General features: G+C 42.1%; 1 protein-coding gene across 1 annotated transcript in view; it reads right to left on the bottom strand.

The window, feature by feature from the left end:
• OTOGL (otogelin like) overlaps positions 1–20,597 on the bottom strand; it is a 939,358-nt gene that overhangs the window by 105,081 nt on the left and 813,680 nt on the right. The window contains exons 46-47 of the mRNA XM_085653920.1: positions 17,673–17,885; positions 12,423–12,527 (exon numbers count right to left, since the gene is read on the bottom strand). Coding sequence (XP_085510046.1) covers positions 12,423–12,527; positions 17,673–17,885 — 318 coding nt within the window. The remainder of the gene's footprint in view (positions 1–12,422; positions 12,528–17,672; positions 17,886–20,597) is intronic.

Genomic DNA, 20,597 nt, shown 5'->3' with positions numbered 1-20,597 from the left:
CCCCCAAACCACGGTGCAAGCAGCGGCATTGAGGTCAGCTTTGCGTGGCGTCATCAGTGAGACCAGGACTGCGGTGCGAAGTGGGACGGTGCTCCGTGTTGTCCACAGGTCAAGGTGCAGGCAGGGGAGTTAGTGATGGCATCACACCGTCGTTGGGGATACCAGGTTAGCAGTGTGAAGTGAGGTGGTGTGGAGTGCAGTGCCCACAGGTCACGGTGCAAGTAGCAGCTCGGTTGCAGCGGTGAATGCCGTCATCGGTGAGACCAGGGTCGTAGTGCGAAGTGCAGCGTTGCCCTCTGCGGTGCCTTCAGGTCACAAAGCCGGAAGCTGTGTCGGGATGTTGTTGTGTTGCTGTTTCTTCTGTGGCAACTGAAACACCCAGTTCCAGAAGCTGTTACCCAGAGGCTCTTGAAGTCTTTGTTGTTGCTGAGACTTCTTGAGCAGGGGGCAAGCTCTACCTCGTCCATAGAGACACTCCTAAAGTAGTTGCAGAAAGTTCAGTTCAGTACTTTCTCTGCCCAAGACAGAAGCAGCTACTGCAGGCCAACACAGCAAAGCAAACAGCAAAGTGGTAGTTTCTCCTCACAGCTTCTCCAGCTCTTCTTCTTGGCAGGTTCCTTGATCCAAAAGAGTTCTAAAGTTCTGGGGTCAGGGCCCCAATATTGATACCACATTTCCCATTTGAAGTTGGCACAAACAAAGTTCCATTGGCATCCTTTGAGGGTTTTCCTCCCATGACGAAGGGTTGTCCCACGACGGAGGGTGGCCCGACAAATCCAATATGGCTGACGCCATGTTCCAGACCAGAAGCAGGGTGAGCATTCCTGCGGCTCAAGCAGGAACCTGCGGACTACCTATCAAGAAGCAAGTGGGCGGAGCCAAGGACAATAAGGAAACGCCGGGGATCAGACTTGGGGATGAAGTGCTGGAGACGGAAGAAGGAGAGAAGACTGGAGAATCGTTCCTAATTGAAGAGGACTACCAGAGAGCAGACCACTCCCGGAGCAGCGCCCTAGAGTCCAGTACTCCTACCGGCGAAGCAGAGGCTGGGACTCCCAACTCCATGGGCCAGGAGGGTTGTAGGTCCAGGCAAGTGCCCAAAGCATGGTTATTTTCTTTTAGGGGTTGGTGGGCGGGGGTTACTGTCACTCTACCCCGAAGCACTGAAATACCCTTTGCACCTAGGCACGGCACAGAGAGAGAGCATGGGTGACGGGAGCACTCTTCCCTACATACACCAGAGCAAGTGTCTTGACCTTGTCCTTTTATTCCTTCTTTTCCGGTACCCTCCTGAGGAGAGAAGCAAGGCCGGGATGGATCCCCTATCCAGAAAACAGATGCCTATGGACTCAGAATTCCTTTGTTTACCCTCCCCCCCCATTTTGTGACTTTCGTTTTCTCTTCCTCCCCAAATTGAGATCTGAAAGCCTGTCCATGACTTTTATAGACTGCATAAATATCAAGGAAATAAAAGAACTTACATCACCCACAGTGACTCTAGCATACATAAGAGCGGGAGGGCTGGGTTGACCGGAGCAGCCACCAGCTTACACATCCATAAACCAGTTCTGCCTGGCTCTGGCCAGATTCACTCCAGGAGGGGGAGACCGCTTTGTGGAAGGCTGCCACGGTCCATTCAGGTGCAAGTGTCAACTCCTCCTACTACTCTAAATGCAGCCAGATCTATTCAATCTGGCTATCAGTCACCAAGGATGGGCAGGGCAAACCTCGCCCCCCCCCCTTTGTGTCTGTTTAGTGGGAATGGACATCCCCTGCTCCTGTCACTCTAAAAGCAGACAGGGAATATAGATAGGGCAGCGGCACATAGGATGGTTAGGCAAGAAAGTGCCCACTTTCTAAAAGTGTTATTATAAAACACACAATATAAAAATCATCTTTACTTAAAGATGTATTTTTAAATCCTGAGTTCAGGCATAGTAAACTAAAATTTCCTATCAGCTCCCACTGGAAAACGACATTGGTGAAGTGTTACCAAGCAGCTCCCATGTTAACCTATATAGCCTTTCAACAGTGAAAACGAAATGCACAGTATTTAATTATTAGGACATTCAAAAATACACCACCACATGTCCTACCTTTGTCATACATGGCACCCTGTCAATGGGGCTGCATTGGGCCTACCTTAGTGGTGACTTAGATGTAAGAAAAGGGAAGGGAAGGGCCTGGCAAGTGGGTGCACTTGCCAGGTCAACATGACAGTTAAAAAACTGCACACAGACATTGCAGTGGCAGGTCTAATACTCCTTTGAAAAGCTACTTGTGTGGGTGGCACAATCAGTATCATTTGATTTACAGGCCCTGGACACCGACAGTGCACTGTACTAGGGACTTCATAGTAAATCAAATATGCCAATTATGGAAACACCAATCCATAAACACAATTTACAGTAGGAGCACTTGCGTACTGCAGTATTACAGTGTGCAGAAACACTAAATCAGCAAAAGCAATATCCAGAGTACCACCAAAACCAGGAGGTCAAAAGCAAAAAGACAGGGGAAAGATGCCAGGTCTAACAACCATGTTTTAAATAAAGAGCACATGCACTTTAGCACTGGTTAGCAATAGTAATGTGCCCAGATTCATAAAGCCAGCAAAAGAACAGCTTGCAAAAACAGGAGGTCAGAAGGGAAAAAGTCATGGGAAAGGACACCAGTATACCAGGTCTAACACTTACTGAAGTGGCTAAGAATGGGCATAAGGATTCCAAAGAGAAATTACATTTTGCATCCCTCGTTTACAATATTTAGGTCATGAAATCTCAGCTGCAATTCATTGGCTGCCCAAATCAGTGATACATAAGTTAGCTCACCCTATGACTGTCTCCAAGTTTTTGTACAATGCTATGACTTCTCCAAAGCTATACAATGCACAATGGCTCCTGAAGGAGAACTTTCAAACTTAGTTACTTACTTGCAGGGATGCAGTAAGAATTTCTGCTCCACAGAATACCTTACGTGAAATAGTCAAAAACAATAACAAATGTCATACGCAAAAGAATTATACATACATATAATGCTTAGTTACAAAAGGCTTACTTCAATGTATAGCAACCCATATTGTGAATTATTTAACAATAAAATTATGTAATTAAGGTTCAGCAACAAACACACAATTCCGCTATCAAACATAGGTCGCCAACAAATAGTTATATTCACAAAAGTGATCCTTTGACAGAATAAAAACTTCCAAATTTCTCTGTCTTCCTTGTTATAGTATTTCCTTGCTGAGAGGCTAGTAAGTCCTTAGAGTTAATAGTTGTGATTTTCAATCCAGCAATCCAGCGATGATTCAGTCTCCAATTGTATAATGAGAACAAGAGACCATCTTCAGGACTAAGTGTCAAGTATTACATAGAAATAGAAGTCCATTTGAATACAAAAATGCCTAAAACAATAAAAAGTGTAAAAATATATACGATTAAAATGAGAAAATTCCTAACCAAATAAAGAAGTACACCTCTAGTGAACCATAATGTGAATCTAATACACCCACAACTAATCCAAACCAAGGTTTGTATAAAAACCAGTGAAACCAATCATCAAGGTAGAAGCATAAGAGCACCACCGCCTATTAGTCTGCAAATAGATGTTATACCAACTGCCTACAATAAGCAAATCTCATAAGAAAAAGCCAAAAATGCGAGCTATCAACATATCCAACTTCAACCCAAATAAGAAGGGAAACCTAGGGGATTAACCAAAAAAACATCACTGTGGGCCCTAAAGATGGCACTAAAATCCTGAAAAATATCAATTAAAATATGCTCACAAAACACTTCTGAATAGTTTGACCTAAAAAGAACTGATTGAATCAGTGTCTGCCTGGATAACAGTTAAACAAAAGCTGAGTCTTAAGGCACCTACCAAGACACCAATGGCAGTACAACTACTTCTCAGCAATTGCTCCCAAGTACTGGCAATGCTGCATGGATCCAGAGTGCAGTGCGCTATTCATGATGATTAAATAACGGCATGTACATTGAACGCTTGACATACAGTGCTAAACTAACCAACAGTTAAAAAAAATCATAAGGCACTAACCAAGTCACAAATAACTGTAAATATAAGCGTCATGCTAAGAAAAGACCAACCATAGCCTGTCATGGAATCCAATCCACCATATTGTAGTGGCAGAACATGAATACATTATAAAACAAATTAAGAAAAAATTGTAATAGCATCTATTACAGAATGAATCAGAAAGGCACAATACTCATTCAGGTGGGAAAGATGCTGTGGCCCACATGAATCAACAAAAACGGTGGTAAATGTGGATGCTCCATATTGGAATGGTCAACTCATCTCTAGAGTGTCTACTACATCAACAGGTAATAACTGTCATATCAAGAGCGCCACATATAAAATTATTGAGAATTATTTAAAAAAAAACTGACATCTGCTTGAATCTATGAATTTCACAGTAAAGAAACCCATGTTTGCCTTCAAAATAGTGCATCATTTGAGAGACAGATTAGTAAGGGATTATTAAAAACCAAAGAAGTCATCATTAACACAATTATGGGGTCTAAGCCTGGTGTTAGGACACTAAAAATGCAGCACATGTACTGTATGTAACTGTACTCCAACCATTAATAGTTGTACTGTAAATAGCAAAGAATGGATGTTTAAGCATTTTTCTCAACAACGCATCATACATTGTTGTGTATTGCATTGAGTACCCTTGTGATCTGAAATGCATTGCCAAAACCACACAAGAAGTGTGACGCTGAGTCCTGCAACATCAATCCAGAGTTTGCTGCAATGTGTAAAATGCACCATAGGTTGAACATTATCAAACAATGCATGATAAGGCTACTGATGATGTGATGGTTTATCCTTGAGGGTGTTACAAGTACATCTAGGAACAAAGGATGTATATCGACTACTCACACAAAATTAAAATATATGGATTTGGCTCTTCGACTTTATACAGAGCGGTCTCAATCAACAGACTGAACAGCAACCTTTGGCTACGCTATGATTTAGGTTTAATAATGATTGTCATTATTTAGGTCCAGGGCCATGAGTTGTTTTTCTGTTATACAGTAAATCCATACCTGCATGATTGACTATTCTAGTCCTTATAAACCTATTTCTTTTCAATTTCATTATATGGTTTATAGTTGTCTGATCATGTGAGTCAGTCTGATTGCCTGTCTGAGCATGCATATTACTTTGGAATGCATAACTTACTGGCAGTCATTTTGTTTTGTTTATTGCTTTTCCAGTGATTCATACGATACTCTCTATATTTGGTTTTAACACGTCTTGCAGGTGGAGGTCTTGATTTGATGGTTATTACCTGACAATGTGTTAGATACTCTAGAACTGGATTGACTATTACATTCCATTTCAATATGGAAGATCCCAATTTAGCACAGTTTTTGGTTAATTCATGAGGGCTATCATATCTTTCCCGCATAAATAAGTATTGTGCCTTACATCGTATTCACTCGGTAATGGATGCAGTTTCATTTCTTGCTTAATTAGTTTCAAAATGTATTCATATTCAGTAACAACAATATGGTGGATTAGTTTTCAGGATTGGCTATGGTTGGTCTTCTCTTTGCATGACACTGATATTTACAGTTATTGTGTCGTGATGCATGATATACACACTGATATTTTACTAGCATGAATGGCATTTCATAGTCTGGATTCATTCAGCATTTGTTTGTTGGTTCTCCAAGTGTATTGCTTCTGTGTGGGGGGAATTGCTGAGAGCACACAGAAAGGTCTTTTTGGGACTTTTTCCTCAGGAGATTTTCTCTTTGTTAGTAGTTGGTACAATGCCTGTTGGCGTTAATAGGTGACAGTGCTTGTATGCTTCTACCGTGGCGATCAGTTTAATTGTTTGTTTTCACCCACCTTGCTTTGAATTAGTTGTGGGTGCATTTGATTTACATCATGGCTTTACTAGAGGCATACTTCTTTATTTTGCTAGGAATGTTCTGATTTGAATTGTATATCTTTTTATACTTTTTGTTTTATTTAGGTATTTTTCTGTTCAAAGGGTAGTCTATTTCCATGGGATACTCAACACTTTGTCCAGAGCATTTAGGTGGTCTCTAGCCTGTCACAGGATCACTTTTGGTACTATACCTATTTGTTGGTGATGTATATTTGACAGCTGGGTAGTGTGTTTGTTGTTGACCCTTAATTACATGATTTTATTGTTGAATAAATCACAATTTGAGTTGCTATACATTGAAGTAGACCTTTTGTAATTAATCATTTTATGGATATATATTGTTTTTTGCATGTAGTAGAGGTTATTGTTTTTTTTACTATCTCCCATAGGATATTTTGGGGAGACGATATTCTTACCCCATCCCAGTGGATAAGTAACTCAGTTTTAAGTTTCTCCTTCAGGAGACATTGTGCATTGTATATACCCAGTCTTCTGTTGGACTACTGGGTTGCCCTATTATGTTGGGCTCCAAAGCTATGTCAAATGGTCACTCCAAAATCCTTGCATTGGATTGAGGAGGTAGAACACGCTTTGTGCAGTTGAAATGAACACTGACTTGGAGTTCAGTGACTACAGTAATCTTTTATGCTTATTGTCATACACAAAAGGGGTACGCCCTTGAATTATTGGTGCAGAATCATAGGGGTGAGAATAAATGCTTTGCCTATTATTCCTTTACTCCTGCCCCATAGCAGCAGGGCTCCAATCTTGCTTGTTGTACCAGTAGTCCATCTTGAATAAGCTTCAGAAAATATTGTCTTGTGCTCCACTCTTATTGTAGCTTTTCCCAATTCTGCAGCTGACCAATTTTACTATGAAAACACACCTCTCTATTTCCCTACTGACCCAATGTGGGATTTTGCTGTTGTCAGCAGTGACAGTAATTCAGGGCAACAGTCAACAAGCCAATGAGCTTGGCAATGTCACTACTGAAATTCTCCTATGCAGTGTTGATATCTGATCTCTCAATCAGAGCATTGTGTCTGCTGCTATTCAACGCAAAGACACTGCTCACTGCATGGCCTGTGAGACTAGAAACGATAGTATCATTGTGGAGCATACTGAGTGCAACATCTCCTTCAATGCTATCACTGACTCTACATGTGTACTATGTCTGTGTTAAACAAGCTCATGTCTGGCTGCCCCAAGACTGGACTAGAACTTGCTCTTCTGCCTCTACAGTCAATGTTATTTATCATGCTCCCAATTGATTCCTCATTGACAAAAACGGGCTGAAGCTATTTCTGAAACATCCTGATTCTTATCCACCCTCTTCAAAATTGTATGGAATATATGTGAAGTATATCTTTGAAGTTCAAACTAGTGCAAACGTCCTCAAGGAGGTGGCAAACTCTACAGCAATGGCATTACAACGTAATTCTGATTTGAATGGTTCTGGATAGTTCTGGATTTTGTCCTGGCTGCCAAGGGTGGTGTCGAAGCCAAAGTACATTCTAAATATGGCTAGGCAACTCTCTCAGTGTCCAATGGCAAATAAATAACATTAGAGAAAGCATTGGGGAATTAAATTAAATACAAACCTCAGTTGGTAGAGATGATAGTAGTATTTGGTCCTGGCTCCATGGGAATTTTGGGGGATGAGGAAAGAATATTTTAGAGATACTTGCTATTCTAATATTTTTGGGATTGTTGACATCCTTATGTGCACTATTCATCATCTCAGCCACAATAAAGGCTTTGATGATTTTTATTCATTAAACATTCCTGAAGATGATGATAGCGATAAAAGTACCTATAGATGTGGCATTAAAAATATGATAAAAATGATGATTTTAAAGGTGAAATGCACATACTGAATGCATAAATCTGCATTAGGTTTTCACTAGAAGGTACAAAAGGGAGGAAATTGTGAATTCATGCAATTTATGTTGAAATATGCTGCAATTCACTAACACAATGTTGTTTAACCTGCAGCCATTTTTCATTCCCATGTTAATCAAAGAGGCTTGGACTCTGTCACCTCTGATGTGTACAGGCCTCATTTTCATGCATTGCACAGCAAAGTGAGAAAATATCAGTTGAGATAGCTCAACATGTGAGATATTTACTGTATCATTCACAAGATTGTTTGCACTTTTCTCATGACAGAGACCTGAATCTAATACCACTATCTAAAGTTTTGGTTTCTGTCACGTGTTTCCCCCTCTCACTGCTTATGTGAAGAAAATTACTAAAGGTTAGGGAAATTTGGGGTGGAGCTAACATTAAGTGTTCAACTGCATGGGAATCGAAACACTATCTCACTGTGCTGCAATATCAATGTTTATGCTTTCTATGCATAAAAAACATGTTTTAGACTTTAAGTCACACAACTCTTCCATGAGGGTATGAGATGTTCTCTACCAGCCGTGTTTTTTCCACACAAGTTGGCCACCTTTGTGGCCACCACATATACTATTCACATCCGTGACTGGTCCAAATGTGCTCCTCAACATGTATTATTAATACACATGCTATATATTATATTCTTCCAGAGTTGCATGGCACAAACACCACAATAGCTTATGAGACACCTCTTCTTCACCACACACAGGTTGGCTTTGTCCCTGACCGATCTTCCAGTAATCATCTCCACACTCTGGCTCACACCCTTTGGACCGCTAAGGACCTACCAGAGGATGCAGTGGCCCTCTCCATGGACGCCGAAAAAGCTTTCAACTGCAGTGAATGGGGATATCTTTTCGCCACTCTTAAAAGGTTCGACCTAGGAGATCAATTCATCTTCAAGGTGCGACTGCTGTAGAACTGTCCCGTGGCCCAGGTTGATTGCTGAGGGTTCCTTTCGGATACCTTTCAGATCTGGAGGGGCAGCCATCAGGGCTGCCCGATCTCCCTCCTCCTACTCTTTCTGGCCATGGAAACCCTGGCCTCTGTCCTCCTCCACTCTCCTGCTTATAGCTGGCATAACCTTCGTGGGAGGCCTTTCCAAAGTATATCTATATGCCGACAATGTCCTGCTCTCCCTTACCTATCTCTACCACTCCCTACTGGCATTACTGCAAGTCATTAATGACTTTGTGGCCCTGTCTGGATATAAAGTGAACTGGGACAAAAGTGATGCCCTCCCACTTTCGGTAGGCACCGGGAAGGCAGCAATCAATTGTTACCCCTTTCACTGGAAACCCTCACGTCTCAATTACTTTGGGATCTGGTCAACAGAGGTCTAGCTGGGATAGTAGTGGACAATCTGACACCCCTGATCTCGCAGATGAAGATAGACTTTGACAAATGGTCCCGTCTGGGATTTTCCATGTGGGGCAGGGTACAGGCGGTAAGGATGTTCACACTGCAGCACTTTACTTACACATTAGGCATGCTACCTGTTGTGGTGCCTCTAGCAATATTATGCCTCATCGATTCCCAGATCTTGGCCTTTATGTGGGGCTCCACCCGAACCCGCTTGGCAGTGTCCAAGCTTATGGCTAATCGCTTCTGCGGTCACCTGGGCCTCCAGTCTGTGGAGCACTACGCTATGGCCCTTTATCTTTCCCAGCTTGCCTATTTGCTCCTGGGCACCCCGGATCCGCCGCAGTGGGTCCCTAGGAATGCTCACACCTTTTATGTGGCAACAGTCTTGGTCTTCTCTAGGGGAAAAATGCCCCCGATCGCCTCTCCCGCACCCTTTACTGCAGGCTACACACAAAGCTTGGCAACGCTCCCAATAACAACTTGGAGTGGACCACTGATTGCACATCAAGGCGCTGCAGTGGAGCAATGATGCATCTGCGTCGACTGCCAGACCCTCCCACGGTCACGGTGGATGTAAGCAGCCATACAAACTCTGGACCAGGTGTTGCTAAAAGTGACCTGAAACCTTTCGACCATCTGAGGGAGGACTGTGGTCTACACCCACAGCAGGCCTGTCAGTACCTACAGTTACAGCACTACCTGAGGCGCTGTCTCAGCTCCCTGACCATGGTCCCTGCAACGCTCATCGGTAGTGGAATATTTGTCCATGTGGGGCCGATATAGGGAAGTGATGGCGGGGCTCTACGGCACGCTCAAAGCCACCTTTTCTCCATATGCCTCTCGCGCAGCCTCTATACCAAGTGGCAGGACCGCCTGCAGATCACCATTGAGAGAGAGGAATGGCCTAATGTACTGGAATCCCTGGACAGAGGAGCCCGGGAAGCCTGGTTAAAATTCTGCCTATTTCAGACACTCCACGAGTGGTACTGGGCCCGAAAAAGCTGCAAAGGGCAGGCCTCCTACCCCACTCGATGTATTGGAGATGCCAGGATACCCCCTGCGAATGCACTCACATTCTATGCGATTGCCCCTCAATCTGACCCTTCTGATCCCATGTTAGAGACACTTTAGGAGCGTCCATGCCTCTTTGTCTCCCTCTCACCCCCTGTCATCCTCCTGCAAAATACTAGAGACTCCTCAGACCTCTCCCCCCTGCAACGCCGCCTCCTCCACACGGCGCTGTCCTTGGGCAACCTCTGCATCCTCTGCCAGTGGCCATCAACCATACCCCCCTTGCTAGAGGACTGGATGGTAGCGATGATCCAGGCAGCATCACATGAGCGTGTTATCTATGGAATGCAGGATCAAGCAGAGATGTTTGCACATACGTGGGCCCCCTTCCTGCATGATGCCCCCTGAAGTGGGTCATGTCATTGCTGCTCACTGTTACCAGGGGGACTGTTTGCTGTTCAGTACCTAGCACCTATTGTTTGGGGTCCAGCGCCAGGTTGATTGGCCAGCTATACTGATTCTGTTGATGATATGTATCCCTCCATTTCTATCTACACCCACCCCCCCATCTTCCTCGACTCTTCCCACCCCCCTCCTCACCTCCTCCCTCTTCTATTGGTGACTGATTAATGTTGCATATTTCCTCCTTTGCTACATTGTTCCCATGTTCTAAACTTTTGTCTCAATAACCAATAAGAAATGACGACACAAAAAAATGTTTGGAGATAGGAGTTACTGTTTGGAGGAGCAGGAGCACCACCCTAAACCGGCACTTGTCCCACCCCAACAAACTCATGATTCTCCCACTCTATTTTGCTGGGTTTATACCAGCAGAACCTTAATGGAAGAAATGTTTTTACCTAATAGCCCGTCTAAAACAGAGCCATCAGGAGGAAGTGGCAGCCTCCTAACCTTTTCTAAGGCCGAGTGAACATCACTCATATTCCCAACCAAGAACTGCCATGTGAGACATTGAAAAGCAAACCTGTCCCAGATAGTGACAACGCACAATGGATCACCTTAATGGAGAAAAATCTCTCAGGAACAAACTCTTGCTTGAGAAGTTTCTTTTTTGAATCATGACTTACACTCTACAAGCTTAAGTGCTTTCAGCAGAGCTGCCGAAAGCAAAGAGATCCTCACTGGTCTGGCACAGATCGCTAAATATAGAAAGAGGTTCTCCAGCAGGGGAGTGGAGAGAATATCCTTCATTAGCCTGGCAGGCATGTGTGCCATTCACCATACTTTAAATGGGGTCATTAATCTCTAGGTCCCTAGTTTCTCAGTTACAAAAATAAGTATTTGAGCATTAGCACCGTTCGAAAATTGTAACTTACCCTAAAAAGCTAATTAGCATACTTTTTTAGCAACACACTCTCACAGATTGTCTTGCAAGAAACTTTTCCTGCAGCTGTTAGGTCCTTTTGCATAACTCAGCAAAAGATACATGGTGATTATCTGTGAGTATCAATTTTGCTCAGTCTGTAAATGCAGACTTTAATTGCACTGCACTTATAACTGCAGGTGGCCTGTTGGATGATGGCCCACAGTTCAGTCCAGAAAGATAAGCTGGTTTCAAATGTCACTCTTGGTAGTTTAGCTTCAGTAACAAGGAAATGCTGTGAGAAACCAATCATTGTAAAACTCCACAACAAATTAACAACTTACAATGCCCATACAAAGTTTAAGTGAATTAAAGCAATACACTGAGATAAATGGGTAGGAAAAATAAGGTGGATTTAAAGGTTTTGACAAAAGATAAAAAACGTTAAAAATGCGGGAAAAGATATTGAATTTAAAATAGTTATTAAATACCAGCCACAAATATAAATATTACAATTTCTGGAACAAAAATCCTATAAAAAAAGAAAAAAATTACAAAATTGAACTATTGAAAATGAAAGTAATCATGTTCAACCAACCATAATAAAAAATGTTCCCAATGAAAAAATAATAGTAAATGTAGCAGTAAATAGTCAAGATGTTCAAGTTCTAAGATGGGCACAAATTAGTTTACACCTATTTCAGAAGTGTCCTCAAGGTCTGAATGGTGGGCTTGTTATTATGCAAAGTAGAATAAAAGAATGCATATGTACTTTTCTGACTCATTGCATAAATATGCTTCCATGCCCATAACTGAAATTTACGCAGTCTAAAACAAAAAGCATTCACATTTGTAGGTGCAAGAGCATCACAGTAAATCACTCACCACACTGGTAATGCGGACAGCAGGAATGAGGGGTGTAGTGGGCAACCAATTTTTCACCAGCTTTACATGTTGTGTTAGTTATATCACACAAAGTCATGTTGCATTCTGAAAGCACAAACGAAATCTTATAAAATACTAGAACAAAGTGAATTAGTAAATAACAACTGAATTGTTTATAGTTATTATGTGCAAAGTTTATACCAAATACAAAGGAGAGAGGATGTGGCCTAACGGCTAGAACAGTCAACCTCGAAGCTGGGGAACCGGGTTCCAGTCTTGGCAGATATGCTCATCACTCAGGGATTCTGGGAAATCACTTAATCTCCCAGTGCCTAACAAAAAATTAATGTGTCCGTCTATAATGCAACTGTTGCTCATGTAAAGCTCTCTAATTCTTTCGGGTCGAGTTTGGGATATAGAAAACAAACAAAAAAGAAATACAAAATCCGATGCTAGTTCTTGCAAATGATAATATGCCCTTTAGAGCAGAAAGGCCCAAAATGTTACAGTGAAAAACAGGGTCTGATTCATAGAGCCATTTTCGACTACAAACATGTTTACAGCTTAAATGGACTTCATTTAAAGAAGCTAGGTATCCATAAAACGGTAGCCGATTGTTAGAACTGGGGGTCTCTAGTTGGCAGAGGTAGGTACCTTTGACCAAATAGGGACCCTTGCATTTAGTCAGGTTAAGGGGGTACACTCCTAAAATAACCCCTGCTCACCCCCTTGGTAGCTTGGCACGAGCAGACAGGCTTATCTCAGAGGCAGTGTGTAAAGCTTTTGTGAAAACAAACAGTAACCCAGTGACAATACTACAGATGGACACCACACAAGTTGTAGTATAAAAATAAGTATTTTTATATAGACTTAACACAAGACCACAAATGACAAAAATCCACAATACTGTACTGTAAAAATGGTAGAAATATCTTAGTTCTCTTAAGATGTAAAATGTGACACTTTGAGTTCAATGTACCTTAGGATGCGTAATGCTATACAACGAAACTGGTGCGAGGGGAGGTGATGCGTCGGTTTCTTACTGCGCTTCCGTGGCGATGCAGCCCAAAACGCCGTGATGCGATGAAGATCCGGTGCGATAAAACAAAGATGGCGTCTTCTTCTTGATGCGACACGATGCGTGCACCCCCGACGGCCGTGCGGCGACTCAACGATTCTTCTGAGTCACGATAGGCACTGCAACACGCTTCTCCAATGATGCGGCGGCGTCTGATGCGACGTCGACCCACTTATCCTGTGATGCGAGGCGCTTTCGTGTCTTGAAGCGACAACCTTCTTCTTCGTGCTTCGCGCTTCCAGCTCCTTGTGACACGCAGTCCCTCAGAAAGCCCAACACAACTGCAGACACTTCCAAAGAACTCTTGGGGAGCTGGTGGGTGAAGTCTGTTGTTCTGAGACTTCAGCAGAAGGCAAGCTCTTTCTCAAGCCCTTGGAGATCCTTCACAAGTTGAATAAAGTACACACAAAGTTCCTTTCTCCTCTCTTTGGCAGTCAGGCAACTACTGCAGGCCAATCCCTCATGCTTAGGGATAGTCTCTCCTCAGTCTCTCTGGTTCCTCTCCTCAGCAAAGGTTTCTTCTTGTTTCCCAAAAGTGATCTAAAGTTCTGGGGTCTGGGTCCCCCTTTTTATACACAGTTTATCTTTGTTCTCTGAAGGCAGAGAGGCCTGTGCCTAGTCCAAACCTGTTCTGGTCAGTCCTGGAGCACTTTGTTGACAAGACTCCTTCTTTCCTTTCACAGTGCTGGCCAGGGACATCAGGCGCACCACAGGAGGTGGAGCCAGCATTGTGGAGGGAAGGCACAGCCCTATTCAGGTCCCAGGTGCAACTCCTCCCACCCATCTACATACAGATCTCTCTGTTCAGCCCTGTGCTGACTCACCCTGTCTCCTGGAATCCCCCAGCCCCTGTCACTTAAACGCCAGACAAGGAATACACAACCTAGCAGAGGCAGGCTTGGATGGTTAGACAAGAAAATACCTACTTGCTAAAAGTGGTATTTTCAAACAGAGAATGTTAAAACCAACTTAACTAAAAGATGCATTTTATCATTCTGAATTCAGGCATACTAAACTCGAATTTCCACCTAGTTCCCTGAGTCAGTTAGGATTATAAGATGTAATAACCAAACTGCCCATTCTGGCCTATGGGGAACAGGTAGCCTTGCAATAGTGAAAAGCGAAAATGGCTGTAATTCACTATAGGGACATGCCATGCACACCAGGGCATGTCCTACCTTATACTTACAATGCACCCTGCCCTTGGGCCTACCAGATGGGTGTCTGATATGAAGTAAATGGAAGGTTTAGGGCCTGGCAAGTGGGTGCCCTTGCCCAGTCAACATGGCAGTACCAGACTGCACACAGGCTCTGTAATGGCAGACCTGAGACACACTTTTACAGGCTGCTTCTGTGGGTGGCACAACCAGTGCAGCAAGCCCACCAACAGCATTTGGTTTACGAGCCCTGGGCACACTTAGTGCACTGTAATATGGTCTGACAAGTAAACCAAACCAGCCAATCATGGAATCACTAATCCATACATCAATTTACCATAGGGAGCACTTGCACTGTGGCACTGGACAGCAGTGGCAGAGTGCCCAAAGCATCTATAACCAGAAAAAACACCTGAGGCAACAGCAAAAAATGGAAGGGAGACCCATGCCCAGGTGCCAGGTCTAACACCCATGAACACAAATGCATTTACTACTGTATAATTGTACTCCACTATTGTGTACGAAGGCTATACAGATTCCCAGTTCTGATAAATAGGAGAATCAGAAAGACATTAGAATGGAATGTTGGAGCAGAGGCTTATTCGAGCCAACCATACCCATTGGAAGTAGGGGTGCAGGGGGTGCTGCAGCAGAGAAGGTCAAGTAGAAGGTCAGTAGCCCAAATCTGCAATGTAGAGGTGTCCCTTCCAGCTTAAAGACAAGCCGACCCATAACGCAGGCGTCCTTGCATGATGGCAGGTTGGCGCTCGGCAGCACACAATGCACCAGAGATAGGTGACAGCAGAAACGCACCATATCTTTGTAAATATGGAGTATTTCTGCTGTGTGCCTTTCACGCAACTCAGTGCAGCAAGTTGCCTTGCTGCTTTGGGTTGTGACAAATGTAAATAAATCGGCCCAAAAAGTTCTGATTGGAAAAACAGCGCAGTAATCAGCTAAGCAGACTATAATCATAACAAATACCATAAAAGGGCCAGCTGAGCTGTTCAAAGCTGCCAGAATATTGGGAAATCGTATATTGAGTGTTTGTGTCTCTCATACCTCATCCTCCACCACACTGCCACTTGGTGCATCTTATAACATGATAACCGCACCTTGGTAATCATCACGCATGACAATTAAACACTTCCCACATACGTTCACAAAAGAAAAACAACACCCTTGCAACCGCACATCACCCCACATGGCGTAGCTTGCAGTCCATGTAGGTAAGCACTTCAGTGACACACATAGTAAGCACTATACAAATTTGCAATACAATGTAACATTTATCATTTGTTCATCACCAAGATTTGATTTGATCCTGTTAAAATATTTGTTTCCACAACCCTGCCACATAATCCTTCATCTCTCGCATAATCTGCAGATTTTAACAACAAACTCATTTTGTGTCTAGCTCAAACACATCAAAAGTTACTAAAAATGTTGCAACATGTGCTGTAGTGAAGTGAAAGGTCCTTTGCTGCTAAGGTTGACTGGCCACCTTTCAGTTACTTACAGCTGTATTTGGTTCTGGAACTGTTACTAATGAAGTGAAACCTTAGCCCAGACAGTGTTAATGTGTAAAAATGACAAAAATAATGAAGTGACACTTTCACAAATTTTGGCTTCCACTTTCCCATAATTCCAGTGGCCCTGTCTGTACCACAGATAAATGGTCAGATAGTTCACTTTCCAAAATCCTCTTACTTTGCAGTCAAAGGAAGAAACGTAAACAACATCTCCACCTTTAAAGAGTAAACAGCAATTTGTCGGAAGACATAGCCTGACATTTAACCTGTCTTGGAACATGCAGCAAATGTAGCAAGGTAAACAAAATGTGCAGACATTTCTACTGCTCATTCAATTCCTAACCTCCCACACCTCTATACTGTGCCACCTGCATCCGTCATTTGGGAGGGCCAGAGATAAATATGGGCTGGCCTGCCGCTCTAATGCCCCTCCCACCGCGGCTACAGCCCTAGTTCAGATGGTGAATGAGCAATAAAGACGTCTTTACATTTTGTTTTTATCTTGTCACGTTTGTTGTGTGGTTCACATACAAAGGTCAAATATCAGGCTATGATTTCCCATAAATTGGGCTTTTTCTTTTAACAGTGAGAATGGTGTTTTCTTTCTTTTCTTCAAAAATAGAGAATTTTATAAAGTGAATTATGTGATAGTCCTTCAGTAGTACAGGACGTTTGAAAGGAAAGGCAGTAGGATATCATAAACAACATTTTAATATCTGTAAATAAATTGTACAAATGTTTCGAAATGTATCGCCCATTTTGAAAGCACACACAAGGCACCTTTTTCTAATTCTGAAATGTGATGGAAACAAATGACAGAGGAAACAAAGGAGCAAAGCAAATCAAGATAATTTTCTTGGTGATCGCCAAATGATAAATATTTGCAAAAAACAATTTTCACACATTATTCTATGCACAGTCTAAAGTTTTAGAAGTAAAACTGCATGTCTATGCAAAATAAGTGGCCAATTCCATAGAAAATGTGCTTATGTAAATGACAGTGCACTATCACCACATGGTTTAGTAATATATTTGACACAGGGTGCTCCAAAATGCACTATGAGCTACATACTACACCAAAACCACTCTCATGCTGAATGGACGTGGTTCATTCGCTACACTTGTTCTGTGTGACGCTATGATTTTTCACAATTACGTTTACCTCAGTGATGTAACGTTAATGGCAGCAACCCCACTCTGACAATTGTTCCAGCACCACTGGAGCCATTATAAGCCGAGACACTTTATTGTCTTTAATAAAGCTCCCAACATTTTATTGTTCTAATACAGAAGTTTGTAAAAGTCTCAAACTTGTAATTTGCTTTACCTCGTTGCTTTACCTCGTTGTACATGTATGATGCTGCACGCATGCGCATTTGGGACAATCATTTGTGTCCCTTTCCTGCATACTGTGATTACAAGCATTGCATTTATTGTGATTTGTATTCGCCCATAAAATATATATTCTCAAAACGGTGCTCACCACAGATTTTCTTTGGGCAACAAGCCCTTTCCTCAATGACATTGATGATAACTTCCCCTTCTCGCTCACACGTCGGCATTGGTTCCTCACTGCAGTCCGGCTTCACAGGAATAACACTTCCATTCTCTATACACTGATACATGCAGCATCCTTTGGGAGACCCATTCCAGACCTCCCCAGGAGAACGTGGCTGACCTTCAGTATCAGTGCACGCTGGTGGAAAACAAACAAGATGGAACTATTTGAGAATGAAAACTCCATAGTAAACATATCTAAATGTCTTTCTAGTGAAAGAAAATCAATAACATGTATTTTTGTGAAGCATTTTTTAAAACATATTCATAACATATGGGGCCAGTTGTATAGTGTTAAGATACTGCAAAGACGAGTTCCCTACCATATAGAGGAAAGAGGCCCCAGGCTGGAACAGAGCTCAAGCTGTTGCCTACTATATTCTTTTTACTTAAAGATGCATGGGTATTACACCAAATAATAAGTATTTCTTTCCATCTGCCTCATACAATTCAAGTTGTTCTGGGTCATGCACGAGTACCTCATTTAGTTGTCAATTTTTCTATGTATTCAGGTACTTGTAGTCCTATTGGAAATACAGAACTGAAACTCCTGAAATGCAAATAAAATAGACACTGGCAGAGCAAATAGGTCTCGATTTGGATGCTGAGCTATTGGCTTTGACCTTTTATTTAAACCCAAGGACAAGACCAACTGGCAATCGCTTGTTAAGATAGTGAAGACTTCTGCCAATCACATTTTGAGTTTTTGAGAAATGTGACTGACAGACGAAAGTCTTGGAAACTTTTTTTTCTGCCATGTTCAAAATTGTAAGCCAATTCTGATTTGCAATTTTTGCGCTGTGGGAAAAACAATTTCCACAGTCATGGGTGGCTATCCTTAGTTGTATACAAACCAAAGGGAGAATCCATTTTACAGATTCAACCGCCATCTTCCAAATGATGCACAACTTTCACATGGTGAGAAACAAATCCAAAGTAAGTGGAGAAACTATAACGAGTCTCTGACCCCACAGCACAGATGGTAGGGACCTAGAGGCATGGAATACCCATGTCTACCAGCAGTGAACTGGGTGAAGGGTTTGGAAATGAAGTACATCTTTAAAAAAGCAATGGAATTTATTGAAAAAAACACAGTTAAAAACTGAGTTATGATTTTGCCTCAGTGGGGCAAAACCAGTGAGATTCTCCAGTTATGGTTACCAGTGCACACAACACACCATAACCCACGCCCCCACCATGAACAAAATGGTGGGTATAACTCAGTGTTAACTGTTTTTATATATGTGTGTATGTAATGTGTGTGTGTATATATATGTATATATGGATCACAAACTACAAAAGTATATGTTTAATTTGCCATCTTTTTTAAAAGATAGCAAAGATGTTCTGTCCAAATTGAAAGATTTTGCCTGGTCAGATGAACTTTTTTTTGTCACGTGGGACGTTGTTAGCCTTTACACATGCATTGAGCATAAGTTTGGTCTTCTGGCAACACAGTCCTTCCTAGACAAAGACAAAGCTGACACCTTTGAACATAATAGGATGATTTTAAAAATGATGGAATTGATTCTCACAACGAATGTATTTCTCCATGATGGAAAGTGGTATCGCCAATTGCGCGGTACAGCAATGGGCACTAAATTTGCCCCTTCATAAGCATGCCTATTTATGGGATGGTATGAGGGCCTCCATGCATGGGGCAGAGGGGCCTCCCCTTGGACACAGCACATAGTGTTCTGGGGGAGGTTCATTGACGATATAATATGCATTTGGTCTGGGTCTGAAACTTGTTTACATGATTATTTCCATCATCTTAATAATAATCCATATAATGTGACGCTAACAATGAATTACAATAAAACACAAATAGATTTTTTAGATCTACATCTATATGTGAAAGATGGAACGATCCAGAGTGCTCTGTATCGAAAAGAGACGTCCTGCAATGGAGTACTCCATGCTACGAGTGCCCATTCTAGATCAGTTATTAAGAATATTCCTTACCGAGAGCTAGTAAGGGTAAGAAGAAACTGTTCGGAAACAACAGTTTTCGAAAAAAATGTTTTAGAGACAGGAAATAAATTCTTGGAAAGAGGTTATGAAGAGAGAGATGTAAAAACAGCCATTTCAAGAGTACATCAAATAAGTAGAGACTCCACGTTGGAGAATAGCACTAAAAAGATGAAAACTCATAATGACAAACCAAGATTCATCACTAAATATACTTCGCATAGTCAAAAGATTTTTAGAATCTTGAAAAACAACTGGCACATGCTACTGGAAATACCCGCTTTTGGAATGACTCTTACCAAAAATCCAAGTATCACCTATAAGAAGGGTACAACATTAAAAGAAAGATTGTGCCCTAGTTATGTGACCTCATCACGGAAACCTCAAACATGGTTACCTACGAAACCGATTGGTTTCTTTACATGCAGCTCCTGCAACATGTGTGCCTTTGGTATAAACAAAACGAAGGAATTCATGTATAATACTCAGAAGCAATATAAGATCAGAGAATGTATTAATTGTAAAACCTGTTTTGTGGTTTACATATTGGGCTGTAAATGCAATCAAATATATGTAGGAAGCACAACGAGAAGCCTAAAACTGAGAATACAGGAGCATAGAAGAGCAATAGTTGCAGGAGATCCGAAGTATCCTATGGCTGAGCACTTTAAACAAACTCATGCTAATGACCATGCATTTTGGTTCTTTGGAATTGAACATGTGGCTGCATGTAATAGAGGTGGAGATAGAGCTCTTATGCTAAGACAACGTGAGGCAAAATGGATTTGTAGATTACAAGCAATCAAGTTTGGTCATAATACTGATAACGAATTTCATTATTTTTTGAATTAAGACAGTTGTCAATGGTTAAAATCTTGTA

This window comes from Triturus cristatus, chromosome 4_1, assembly GCF_964204655.1.
Source record: "Triturus cristatus chromosome 4_1, aTriCri1.1, whole genome shotgun sequence".
In the NCBI taxonomy this organism is placed as follows: domain Eukaryota; kingdom Metazoa; phylum Chordata; class Amphibia; order Caudata; family Salamandridae; genus Triturus; species Triturus cristatus.
This window is presented reverse-complemented; position numbering and strand designations above follow the sequence as displayed.